At 34.4% G+C, this 13,495-nt stretch overlaps 1 protein-coding gene across 1 annotated transcript in view; it reads right to left on the bottom strand.

Moving 5' to 3' along the window:
- Positions 1–13,495, bottom strand: part of LOC134648926 (uncharacterized) — a 125,767-nt gene extending 112,272 nt beyond the window's left edge. The window contains exon 1 of the mRNA XM_063503548.1: positions 12,971–13,495. Within this exon, the coding sequence (XP_063359618.1) occupies positions 12,971–12,986 (16 nt within the window). The 5' untranslated portion in view covers positions 12,987–13,495. The remainder of the gene's footprint in view (positions 1–12,970) is intronic.

The raw sequence follows: 13,495 nt of genomic DNA, 5'->3' as shown, positions 1-13,495 counted from the left end.
ATTCATTATTCATTCATCATCATTTTTAAATAGGACTCATGTTTTTTGCCAAACCACTATGACGGCACTCCTTTGCCACTAACAAAGGCTCTTTGTGATGATGTGCTAGAGATGTATGCCAAGTGGTCCGCAGTTGATGAGATATATATGCCGCCGTCGCTATCGTTAAATTAATAACCAAAAATGGTTGTTGAATAAAGACTAGACAGAGACACTAGAGTTTTGCTTAAAGGGATAATGTAAACTAGCAACCATTTAATATCTGTTGTTCGAAATTCACTTAGTTCTAGAAACTGTAAGTGCAGGGTCAAGCACATAATGGACCATCTCGAAACTTGCCTCAGTAATCATTCATAACTATGAAAGTCATTTAGAATAAGTGTTATTTATTCAGATTGATGTCTCGGAGATAGGGTCTATTTAAAATTGCGTTCGCATTACAGTAAAAATACTAATGTCAAATTGCGCAAACATTTTAACAAGACCGTTGTCGCAACTTTCTAGGTGCATGAAAGTTTTATGAAACCATGGCATAAAATGAAGAAAATTTCAATCTAAATAAGCACACGCCACGTTATTAAAACCACACACAATATATCCGTGCGAGTATTAAAACAACGCCAAGTACGCAGAGGCAAATAGCATGAAATTTGAATACCGAGCGAGGGCAAGGCCGACAAATATTACATTCGAAATAAAACGCGTGCTACATATAGGGCGGGCACGTAATGTAAACAAATGTATTCGTAGGAATGCACCTTGATTTTCTTCCGTGAGAGGAAAGTTAAGGGAGTAGGGCCCTGCGGACGTGTGATGGTCGCGGTTAGCGACGTTGATAGAGCAAACGTTAATTTTTAACACAGTGCGAAAGGAACAGGTAAAACCTGTCATTATTAATAACGCTACCAAGTCAAGGATCGTCGTTGTCGGATACGACATGGACTATATACCACGTCGATGATCGGACAGTCATGAGTTCATGTAGGTAACTTAATCGAATAGTACCTAAAGATAAAGATACAAGATACAAGGTGTTATTAATACTTATAGTCGTAGATTTACATGTTTAACTTGGTAACTAATAAAAACTAATATTTTACAGACAGTTAAATGAAGTACCAGGATTACATCAATTCAAATCATAATTATATAATGTTGTCATTTGGCGTAATAAAGTATACGATAAAAAATAAAAACATGAATTAATTGATGGCAACTAATATTAATAGCGTGCGAAGTAAAAAATATCTTATACCAGATAAGTAATATTTGAAACCGTTTGTAGCTACTTGAGTACACATAAGCTTGATTCGGCAACCTACTCCTGAGGGTTTAATTTACAATAGACCCTTAACGTTTCCTTCCCAAACTTTGGGCCTAAATACCAATAATCGGCAAGCACACTTCAGGGACGTTGGGATTTTGACCGAGATCACACACCGTTGTAAGTGCTGTCTTCACCTGAGCTCAGAGAATATATAGTTTGATAGTGCAGATCCTATTGCTAAGTAACTTAAGCTACAAGAATGAAATTGATAACAAATACGTAGCTATCACCTACAAAATATGTAGAAAATGGCAGGAACACAACTATGCTCTATGGCTATGCTCTAGATCTAGAGTGGCATCCGCTGTGCTTTGCCCTAACCACACAAAGCGAGATAACACTCACAGTGCCCATATACATCTTTTATCTCTTTTGGACGTAGTTTAAGGACTTATAGCAGGGTCCTTATCTAATAAAAAAACCTATAAAAAGTCATTTAAAAAAATCCTCAAATTATAATTATTCGTCAGTTGATTTATTTGATTACATTTTTTCTACAGAAACAAATGGCGTTGAATTGCCCTAATATTTGTTTCAATTAATTTCTATGTATCTTATATTAAAAAAAAACCTTGTCGACAAAGATTATACTTTATATTTTTGATCACCTTATTTTCCCCAAGACACAATGCCCTACCTACACTTATGCAAGTCAATTGGTGAACTATTTAATAGATTATAGATTTCAGTTATGTAAGAGTTGTATAAAATATTTTAAATCCAAAAATACTAAAAGTAACGCAACTCATACAACATAACAACAGAAGTCCTCATTATTGTATAAATGGCATATATGGACCACTGGTTAGTAACGCAAAGCATCACATAAAACGAAACATATTTATGGCCTTCACCTTCGGTTCGGGCTACAAACACCTGCGATCTGGAACATTCACGAATTCACCTCCTCCTCCTCCTCCAGGTATGTAATGTACTATTATCGTAATTTAATCATTTTCAATAGGTACTTTTAAATCGAGTGGGTCACCTTTGTAAGCCGATACCAACATCAAAGACCGGAATTCCAAATTTCATCCCCTCTCAGTTTACAATGATATTTTAAGTTCGAAGCGTAGCCATCTAATTCGAAGATCGAGTTTATCGACTATCAGGAATTAGGTCAGACTGAAAGTTAAGAATAAGTTCGTGCCAACAGATTTGCGAAGATACCCAGTTGCCTAGTTAAATTAAATGGGTCGTAACTTCGATTGCTTCTAGTGCATTTGATCCGATGGGTACAACATTAACAAGTAAGTTGTAACTGTAAGATTAACAAGTTTACATGTAGCGGCGTTAGTATATTTTGTATTAGATTCCATCAACATTGCTATGTAACAACATCAGTTAATAAAAGTAATGAAAATATCTGTTAAGTTATTTAGTGTTACTCATTCTTAGGTTTATTTTAGTTTATAATTTGTATGTTTACTTAATTGTTACACTTCTTTGATGAATAAACAATGCTAATTATCTAATTAGAAAGGTATAAGCACATATCTACAGTGTATTTAAGTACAAAATTGCCCGTCAAAAGTGCTACCGATACCGGAATAATGTGAATTAAATAAAAATATCATGACACAACTGGGCTTGACGTAATTTATCGTCAAAAATGTTTCTATTAATATACCTATTTATGGCAGGAAGTTTAATCTAGAACTTGAAACATAGATTTAAAAAAAAACTTAATGTACAAAAGGTCAACCTAAAGCCATGAGACATTCTCTATCAGTCAACCTGATGGCAAAGGAGAGAGGATTGTACTTAGCAATAGGATGTGATGCAACTTCTGAATTCACCTCCGAGCTAAATAGCTACTTCTGTTACATCATTAATTAGATCCATAACTGAAAACCCCACCACCTCTACCAGAGTAAACAAGTCAACACTTCAATATATTTACTCATCGCAACGCCATCTTGGTCGCTTTATTTAGATTAGCGTGGCTGCCATCTCAGTATTCATGACGTCATGACTCGAAGGGTTTCAAATTCAGAATTACGTATAATTCCACAATGAGTTTCCGCATAATCATGCTTTTGTCGAGTCTTTTGGAGCTAAAATTTTGCTCATACCCACAGTCTCGTGTGATATATTATGATAACAGAGGGTGTTATAAGTTCACATGTTGTTGGGTACTTGTTTACTGTGCTGGTATGTTATGCAATATACTTATTAATAGTATTGTTTGAGTGTATGTGTGTATATTACACACGAGTTTTATAACTTTAATCAAGTAAGTTTCAAGCTACATTTAAAAATTATAAGCCTAAACCCAATGCATATTGCACACTACAAGTAACTTCTTAATTAGAATATCGGTATCTAAAAAAAACTTATTGATAACATCATCTACATAGTTTATGTAAGTATGTAGTTAAAACAAAATACATACCTACCTACTTGAAAACAATATGCAATGTTATTTTTTATTTTAACTTATTTTTCATAGTTACATCAATTTCTTACCTTACCTTCTAAAGGTTAATTTTATATGAGAAATAGAGCATGCAAATAATAGACATCTCAGCGAAAATACAGCATTTATAATTGTTCAAAACGGTATAATGTATCTTTTTCAAAATACTGCTGATGTAATGTTGACTGACCTGGGTTGCGTGAACGGTGAATTCATACGGAACGCTTCGAGTCCCGCAGGGAAATGTGCTGTTTTACTAAACGACATATCTGAATCTCGTGTTTTATTGGAATGTGAAGCGTATCTTGTACGCAGCAAAGACTGTTTTGCAATAATAGAAATTGACCGCGATAAGAGTTTCTGGAAGTAAGAATGAAAATGTGAGACTCGCTCCATTAATATCAGTCGCGTTTGGATTACTCGTGTTTTAAGGACAATTTCTTTATGCGAGAGCAGCTGTCGCGAAGGTTACTTTAATCACTCGATAAAATTGAATAGAATGTTTGGAATCCTTTTTACAGGCGTTGCATTTACTAGTACAAGTAGGTATAATGACAGGATCTTTCGACTCTTGAGACTGTAGCTGTTTTCTTTTTTGTTTTAGTCGCAGTGGTCGAGAAAGGAAATCAATATTAAGACAGAATCCAAGTTTTTCGGTTTTGAATTTGAAACTTTCTTTTATGTATATCTAGAAGAGTTCGTAACTCGAATGTAATTTGTAAGTGTCATGTACAAGTGCGCTTAAATAAATGCGCGCGGGACTTACGAGGTTGAGGTCTTTCTGCAAAAGAACAAAGTACTAAATAAGCAAAGCAAGTGACACAAACGGGGCTCATAATATTGTTCCAACCCTCGATTTAACGGCAATGTGTTCCCATACGCTCTCAATGTCAAAACATCCTTCAAGTTGATCAATGTTGGCTCTGAAGCCTGATGCTTAATCAAACGTGTGTAGGCAAACAACAGTGGGGAGGTACTTGTAATTCTGAGCATGTTGCTTATATTGTGGTTCATCTCACGAGTTTCTATGCTATATATGTACCTACTTATGTTCACCTTTATCCCTCACAATAAAGTTTTGCATTTGGAACATGTTTTTTTCACTTAGTGTAAGAATGTCCATATAAGTAATATTTATTTAGGTATTTATTTAATTCTTATTTGTTCAACATTTTCTTTCTTCGGACGATAGTCAACCTACGTACGTAAAAACAAAGCATTTTGTGATATACATTAAACTGATAGTAGAAGGTTTGAAAGTTATATACAGTAGAGTCCGATTAGTACGACTTCGCATATAACAACCAACCGCTTATAGCGACGTAAGTATAGGCACTTGTTTGGTTTTAGTATGAGCTACTATGAAAATACAACCGTTTATTACGACTCCGCTTATAACGACCGATAGCTTTTAACGACGGAAATTTACTCAAAATCCGTCCCTCGAGTCCGGTTACAACGACGAGCGACGTAGTTTTTACAAATAAATAGGTAATTGGTTAGAAGCTTACTCCGTCCCGCGCACCTAACTCCCCTCTCCCTTTTGCGTATACGCAGCAAGATGAAATAGTCATGTGACTTTTCGTAATCTTGCAAACTAAATAAAACCCAATTCCCATTATTCAATCGAGCTTAAACTTCACATACATAATTATGTACATAAGTTGGGTACAATGCAATATTTTGGTAGGTACCTTCGAGCTGATCTGATGATGAACACAGGAGATGGCCATAGGAACTGTGTGATAAAACAACGTCAGATCCCCAAGAATTACGACTTTTTATTTTACGGGATTCGAGTAATTTGCGGATGACGAGTGACTTGACTACGCGTACCTTAAAAAGTGTGGCTTCTTCTAAACACACAATTCTCTCCATTTAAGACAAAGTGTTGTAATACTAACGTAAATAAATATTTTAAAGGAAATGTTTTTTTTTTCTTTGATTGTCGCATAAGTATTAATAAATACAAAATGACGTAATTATTTTGATTAAAAAAATATATTAAAATTGGCAGTTCGTTTTGTACGACGTCCGGGTAGTACGACGGAATATCAACGGTCCCTTGGGCGTCGTTATAACCGGACTCTACTGTACATGTAAATTCTTACAAGAACAATGTGATTTTTAGTACCTACGTTTTTTTTAACTCCTCGGCTAGATAATCATCTAGTTGCCAATGTTGTAGGTGAAGTGTGATCCAAGAAAGTGACCACAATTTTCGATGACTGTACCGCAAATAGGTTATAATTATGTTTAGGTACCTATTGTAAATTTAACCGAACATAAATCACATTTTTAATTGCTAGGAAAAATAAATTCCTTAGAATTAATGTACCCCGCTCAATAATACTCATAAAATATACCTTTCGAGACGTAATCTCACCTGCAAAACACCAATGAAAGGTATTCCAAATATCCGCAAAATGAAACGAATGCCTTTACGAGGGTTTTCTTTTTTAAGCAGCCCGATATTAAACCCCCAGATATTCTGGGAACAATTCATTGCGGTCCAATTCACAAAGCTGTAAGTGACGTCATAGACAGTAGAAGCTAACCAAAATGTATCTTATGTTTGAATGTTATTGTTATTGCTTATAAAATATACGAAGTTCAAAAAAAATGTTTAGTGCTTAGTAAACACATTCAATAACAGCCAAAACAATTGTGATCAGTTAAGCCGTTTTTGAGTTATCGCTAAAAGTCTTTTCTTCTTATTTTATTAAAAAGCCTGGCAACCCTTATTTGTGACCGGATTTTCGCAGGCAACCCTAAAAAAAAAAAGAAAAAAAATGTTTATTAATATGTAGCTAGTTTATTTTTTTAACTAAGTGTGTCATGACACTCATAGAGACAAACCAAAGAAAGTCTGCAGCGCTAGATTAAAAGTAGTTTTTAAAAATCAGTATGCGACAACACCACAGAAAATGGATTAAATAGTCTTGATACTTGTGAAATTTCTACCATATTTACCGTCTATGAAAAAATTAAGCTGTATGCACAGCTTAATTTTTATGGTAAAATAAATTTCATTCCAACAATAGATGTCACTATTAATATGTAGACATATACTAATATTGATAAATAATATTGGGAGAATGTGACATTTGGCTTCATCAAAATTAATAAGCTTTTGTAATATCCGCGACAGCGGTAAATAGGTACAGAGGGCCTACCGCAAACACCGAAGTTCTCAATATGCGAGCATCTTTCTCTTTTACTCCCATTAAGGCGTAATTAGATTGACAGAGAAATTGCCCGCAATTTGCGAACTAAAGTTTTCGGAAAAACGAAATAAACCATTAAAACAATAAACATATATTAAAAATTAATTTTAGCTTTAACTAGTAGGTACCCATGCCGTGAGCATAAGCATGGAGGTTGTGGGTTCGAGCTCAAAACCCGGCTAGTACCAATGAGTTTCTCGAAATGTTAGAGGAAGTTCATAAGTATGCCTATACCTATTAGGTGTCTTCAATTTGCTGTGAAACCTTAGTCTAAACCAATATTATATTATCTAAGTAGGTACATATGGTGAAGTATTAAGATGTTTCATTCCACTTACCCGTCATCAACTCCAAATTTTGTAAACATTGTCGTTTTTCAGCTTGAATCGCCTCGTGCTGACTTTTTACAAGTGTAAAATTATTCGTCATGCGGAAAAGTAACTCCCGCACGCCGGTTTTGTAAGGTTTCACCATGTTTATTCCGTTCATCACAAAACACAATGAATATTTAAACGATTTTGACAAACACATACCATAGTGCATGACGTTTACTGACTGCTTAAAAAACATTGCCATATGTAGTTTTTTAATTCGATGTCAAATTATTGCGCTGCAGACTTTCTTTGGTTTGTCTCTATGACTCACTAAAAATGTAATTTTTTCCGGTAAATTCTAATAGTCTTGTGTTGGAACTACCGCCCAAACTCTATTACAATGAGACGAGACATACCTATGGCCCCTGTTATCAATGCTGACAATTCTCCATAATTGCTGATCCAACAAGTGTATATTGACTTGTTCCCTATGAAGTTTGCGGGAATACATAACCTCGGTCTAATTTCAAAGCGTGATAAATAAAAACCGAAGCGAGGACTGGATTACTCTTTTTATGTTTATGTGCCTATAAAACCGTCAGCCGTTATTATTGCATTTTAAACCCTTGAAATATGTAATGAAAACCGGCCGGCGTATAATTTAGGCCTTAAGCTCCGTCGACTGTTTTATTTCGGTTTCAGCAGTAAATAATTAAATATGTTACAATATAATGTTTCTCTAATAAATTGTGCTTACTGCACTGACCTTGTTGATAGCGTATTCAGAAATTTAAAATATGATAAATACCAGTTATATTTCAATGTCATGCGTCATGCGTTACGCTCCTAACACGACTGGTTGTCCTGTATACATGTAATTTTATACTAAGTATATTTGCGAGACACAGAATATTACATATAAACTTTTTATAATATACTTATTTAGATAGAAAGAATTTAAAATAGAAAGCCATTGAAAGAATTGTCGATACAATTATCATAATCCCAACGCCGAGACATTGGTCTGACAATCTTAAAACTTCGTCGTGTAGCTTGACCCAAACTCCATTCCGTTCCTCATAGAATTTTATTAAAAAGACCGTAAACAAGTTCTTACATATTCCTTAATTCTGACTTATATAAAAATTGTTTCAAAGTTAGGTAGGTACCTACCGTGAGTATTTATTTACTTGTGAGCAACACAGCTCTCTATAAATAAATATCTTCAGCAAAACGTTACAAATTAAATAAATACTTGTTTAATACGAGACGCCGCTTCACAACTAATTTCTTTGAACAAACAAAATATCAAAGGAATTTTAGTAACGTTTAAAACTTTTCAAACATTTTCTCATTTGCTTAGTACCAAAGAAAACCTAATGGAGTGGAAATTAAAGAATAATAAAATGCTTTTGAAAGTTTGTGTTACATGAATGTTCATTTATAAGTATAATCTTTCGAGGTTTAATGTGAGAAAAACCTTGAAAGCATAGGCTTGAGCCTAGTAAATACAGACGTATAATCTGTATTTACACATCACGAGGTAGGCTCTATTGTAATATTTGTAATACACAATAAATAAGTAACGCAATATACATATAAAATGTTGGTGGATCAATACAACAAAAACTTACTTTACAATAACAATAAACATCGTAAATAAAGAAAAGAAAAATCATGTTGGTAAAATTACGTACTTTGAAAATTATTTGCCAACCATGCGTCGTCGAAACGGCATTTTCAATGGTAAGTATTTAATATGAGGCAAAATTCCCGAGGTTTTACTTACTTGGATATAATATAATTCACCTTCAGTGGCTTGTCATAACTCACGCCGATCTGACGCTGAATTAGGTCTAAACCGATGTCCTTCGATTACTTGGTTAATGAAATATGAACTTTAAGTATTTGAGAACTTGATTGATTTTACAATGATATTGTTGAGTGATATAAATATAAATGTAACTTATAATAGGGATCGTAGTAGAAAGCCACGGCTACATGAGGTAAACATTTCCTATTAGATGTTTGATGTTGTTGATTAGCTGGCAAAGTATTTGGTATTGGTGTAACGAAACGTCAAATACCACATTAACTTATTTATACGGGGGGAGGACATATTCCATATAGAACTATTGACAGCGGTGACAGAAACGTTTTTGAATAGCAAACACGTGCCGAAAGACCCAAAGTGGGAAGGACAACGTAGGTACACTAATGACCTGTTTAAGATTGAAGTTTAGATGTGCGCACAACACTAATGCGTAGGTAGGTAATTAATAATGTGTAAAATAAAATTTTAATAGATATAACATTTTATACTACTATAGTTTAGATGTAATACCTGTATTAACATAAAACGTTATTAGGGAAACACGTGACAACTCAAACCATACCTCCCGTTCTAAACACGAGTTTAATTACGAAACTTGTGTCATATATGGCTTGTCAAACTTTTAGCTTAACATAATAATAGTTAACACAATTCCACAGACTTACGTAGTTATGAAATGTAATGTAGAACTTTTACTTACTAAGTAACATTGTTAATGAATCTCTCTCGAGTTAAGGTTACGTAAAGGAGACGGGTTCATAGCCCGCTGAAAACATTAGGCATCCCTTTTTCGTTCATTCGTTTATGAGTAAGGCTAGTCGCACATTGAATACAATTTTAAATCATAGGTGGGGATAAAAACAAACTATCTAAAACTGCCATTTCCAAGATCGTTACATTTCACGTTCAGATCATCACAAAATTTTGCATATAAAGTATTTTGTCTATTACTAAGGTTACCAATTTATTCTGATGAGATAAAAAAAGTATTTTGATTTTTTTTTATCTTGATTTCTTTATTTTAATTCATTTTTTAGATGAAACGGACACAATTTGTGAGTTCGAATCGGCTCAGCGCCTTAGTATCGCGGCTGCTTCAGTGAATGTCAAAGATAATATATCTAAATCGTCAAGTGACAAGCAAAAGTCACTAATTACTATAAAATATTTAAACAAAAATCAACCTTCTTTTCGTACTAATATGGTTCACTATGGCTATGAACTTGTGGAGGTACTTAGTGACTTTTGCTTGTCACCTGACGAAATATGAATGCGATAAAAATGTGAAAACATACTGGTCCTGTGCAATTAATATATTTGACTCGACTTCATCAAATGTGTACCGTGTATTGCTGAATTTGCACCATACCAATGTTTTACAAATTAAACTTAAATCACTCGCATTAGAAAAATCGTATAAAAAGTCTACAATGTGCAACCGCCTAACAAGTCTAGCAACAGAGTTCGGGGCGTAACAAAAGCCGGTGTGCGACCTTTGAGAGTCTATAAGCTAGGAGACACGAGTTTAAGGTTGAATACGTACCTACCTGTACGTATAATATATTATTATACGTACCTGTTTTGTGGATGACCTAAAATAAAGCGTAGGTGACTTTGATACAACTCATTCACTGGAGCAAGGTTTGTGCACGGGAGAATTTAATTAAGGATTTATTATTGGAGTTAAACCTTTACAGTTGACTTGTTTTCTACATAATATTTTATTCTTTATTTGGGGATGTAATGCCTTAAAAGTTATCGAGTTTATTATAATACAAGTCGCAACCATAATAGTAAGCTTATTAAATACAGAATGATATAAGTTTTGCGTCTCAGAACAGTATTTAATAAATTTAATGAAAAATCTCGGCCACGTTTCAAATTCTCTTTCAAAACTGCGTGAAAATGTGGTACTTATTTCGTCCCAGCTGTCGAGCGTTGTAGATTGTCCTTTATTTTTATCGTTCTCGCCGTACTAAGTTTGAATTGCTTCTTGCGACAAAGCTTTTAAAGGATTATTCTTTTTATACTCGCGTAAATGTCGATGTTGGTGGCTGAAATAAGTCAACTTAAACAAGTTTACTGAGCCTCTATGTCATATAACGGGGACTCAATGGTTAACATCCACCTGTATGTTAATCTTTCTTAAGTAAATTAATTATTGGGGTGGTGTATTTTTTTAGTTGTACATTTTACCAGTGCTTGGTATTTCTTTCTGTACATGTAACTCAATTTAAATAGTACCTATATGTAAACCTTACTACTGTTTATATAAGTTTTGTTGACATCTCGTCCCTCTAGCGTTATATTTTAACTGTATGTTCCTATACTTCTGTGTACACATGTTTGGAGTTATAGCCCAGATCGAAACGGTAAGCTTATTAATGTAATTCCTGTAATCTGTAACTTGTTTTGTGAGCCAAATAAATAAAATAAATAAAAAATGTACGCCTTCATGTTGCTTTTCGATAAAAGTTATAAAAATACACTTACTTATTAACAATGACAAGAGACCTTGAAGAGACCTAGTGATGACACTTAAAGATTGATTATTCCCCCTACTTTAATGCCTTTATTAAATCCATATCCATACTAATATTGTAAATGTGAAAGTGTGTCTGTCTGTCTGTCTGTTACCTCTTCACGCTTAAACCGCTGAACCGATTTAGTTGAAATTTGGTCTGGAGATAGTTTGAGTCCCGGGGAAGGACATAGGGTAGTTTTTATCCCAAAAATCACCCTTTAATGGGGTGAAAGGGGGGGTGGAAGTTTGTATGGGGAATCGTTAAAAAGCAGATTGGGTAAAAATAAGCTACCCAAATTACTAACTCCACGCAGACGAAGTCGCGGGCAAAAGCTAGTTTTATATATTTCTAACAAACACAAATATCAAAATAAGGGATGTTTGCGTGGAGATGGGTCACTGTGGGACTTGAGTGTCTGAGGTTTCGTAATGGTACGCCATTTGTGTGTGACGACCCGTGGTGACGACGGCGTATGCTAATTTCAGTATTTTTTAATATTATTTTAGTTTCTCGATCGGTGTATTGGTAAACCAAAATATTTTAATATATTTTTAATATTTCAGACTCAGAGGTAACAACTAATAGTTTTAATAGTTACCTACTGTTTGTCTGTTACCTCTTCACGCTTAAGCCGCTGAACATATATTCAGATGAAATTTGGTATGATTATAATGATGACGATTTATAAATAATACCCTTGTTCCTTCATCATCACCTAGGGACTACCCTAGGTGATGATGATGAAGGAATTTTATAAATCATCATCATCATCATAATTTTATTTTAGTCTACATGTCTAGAGTCTAATTAATCGTATTTTCTACATGTATTTTTGGTTTGCCCTATATGTCGCTACGGATTATCACTCTACGGCGTAGCAATTGTTAACTACAAATCTATTTACCGCGATGGTCATTACTATTAATTTATTTCCCCTCACGTTGGCAAATAGGGGCCAGGAACATGCGGTAATGTCCCATATACAGCACGTGGATTAATTGAAGGCTAAATTACTTATCGTAACAAATTGCCTAGCTGCAAGCGTTGATTTAATGCTGTTAGAGCTCAATTATAGGGTTAATATTTACGTCAAATTAATACTTTAAATTATACCCAATAAATCACTTGAATTAAACAACTGCAAAAAAATTACTTACTAGGAAAACAAATAATTGAATAGTTACATTATACTTATCTAATTTTGTTGATATCAATGTAGGATTCTAAAAGAATACTAAAGATGACATTGACATTAAATGAACCACTTTTTTGTTACCTTCATGTTTTTTTATCAAATTGGTAAACATGGATTTATCTTGCTTACCTTTATAAATTCGCATTTTGGCAGCACCGTACCGCTTTCTTCTTAGAATAGGTCACAAAAATGTCATGTTTCCATATAATTTTGCAACATTCTACTGCTTTAGAATTACGATATCATTTAAACCTACGTCACACATTACTGCTAAAATCTACAATTTACTGGTTTATTTATACAGTTTATTATGAGAAAGTTGATGTTAATTATAAGGCTCTCTCTTTTACTGAAGTGCAACTGAAAACAAGAGGCAACTTCGCGCGGGAAACGTGTCAAGGTTATGTTCTGCCACACTGCACTCACATACGTAACTACTAAAAGCCTCAAACTATTCCAACTTATCTTCTTAAACACCGAAACTTAACCTAAACACAACACTCAGGTTAGCTAAGCCTGGCAAACGACGGTCGGTAACCACGTCGTTCCATTTTCGAACTATGACATTTTTAAAATTAGTGCCATCCCGAGCAGTTGAAGCGACGCGACGCACCGCCTCTGCCCCGGGGTGCCTGCGGACTGGTACTGCCGGCA

This window comes from Cydia amplana, chromosome 6 (genome assembly GCF_948474715.1).
Source record: "Cydia amplana chromosome 6, ilCydAmpl1.1, whole genome shotgun sequence".
NCBI lineage: Eukaryota > Metazoa > Arthropoda > Insecta > Lepidoptera > Tortricidae > Cydia > Cydia amplana.
This window is presented reverse-complemented; position numbering and strand designations above follow the sequence as displayed.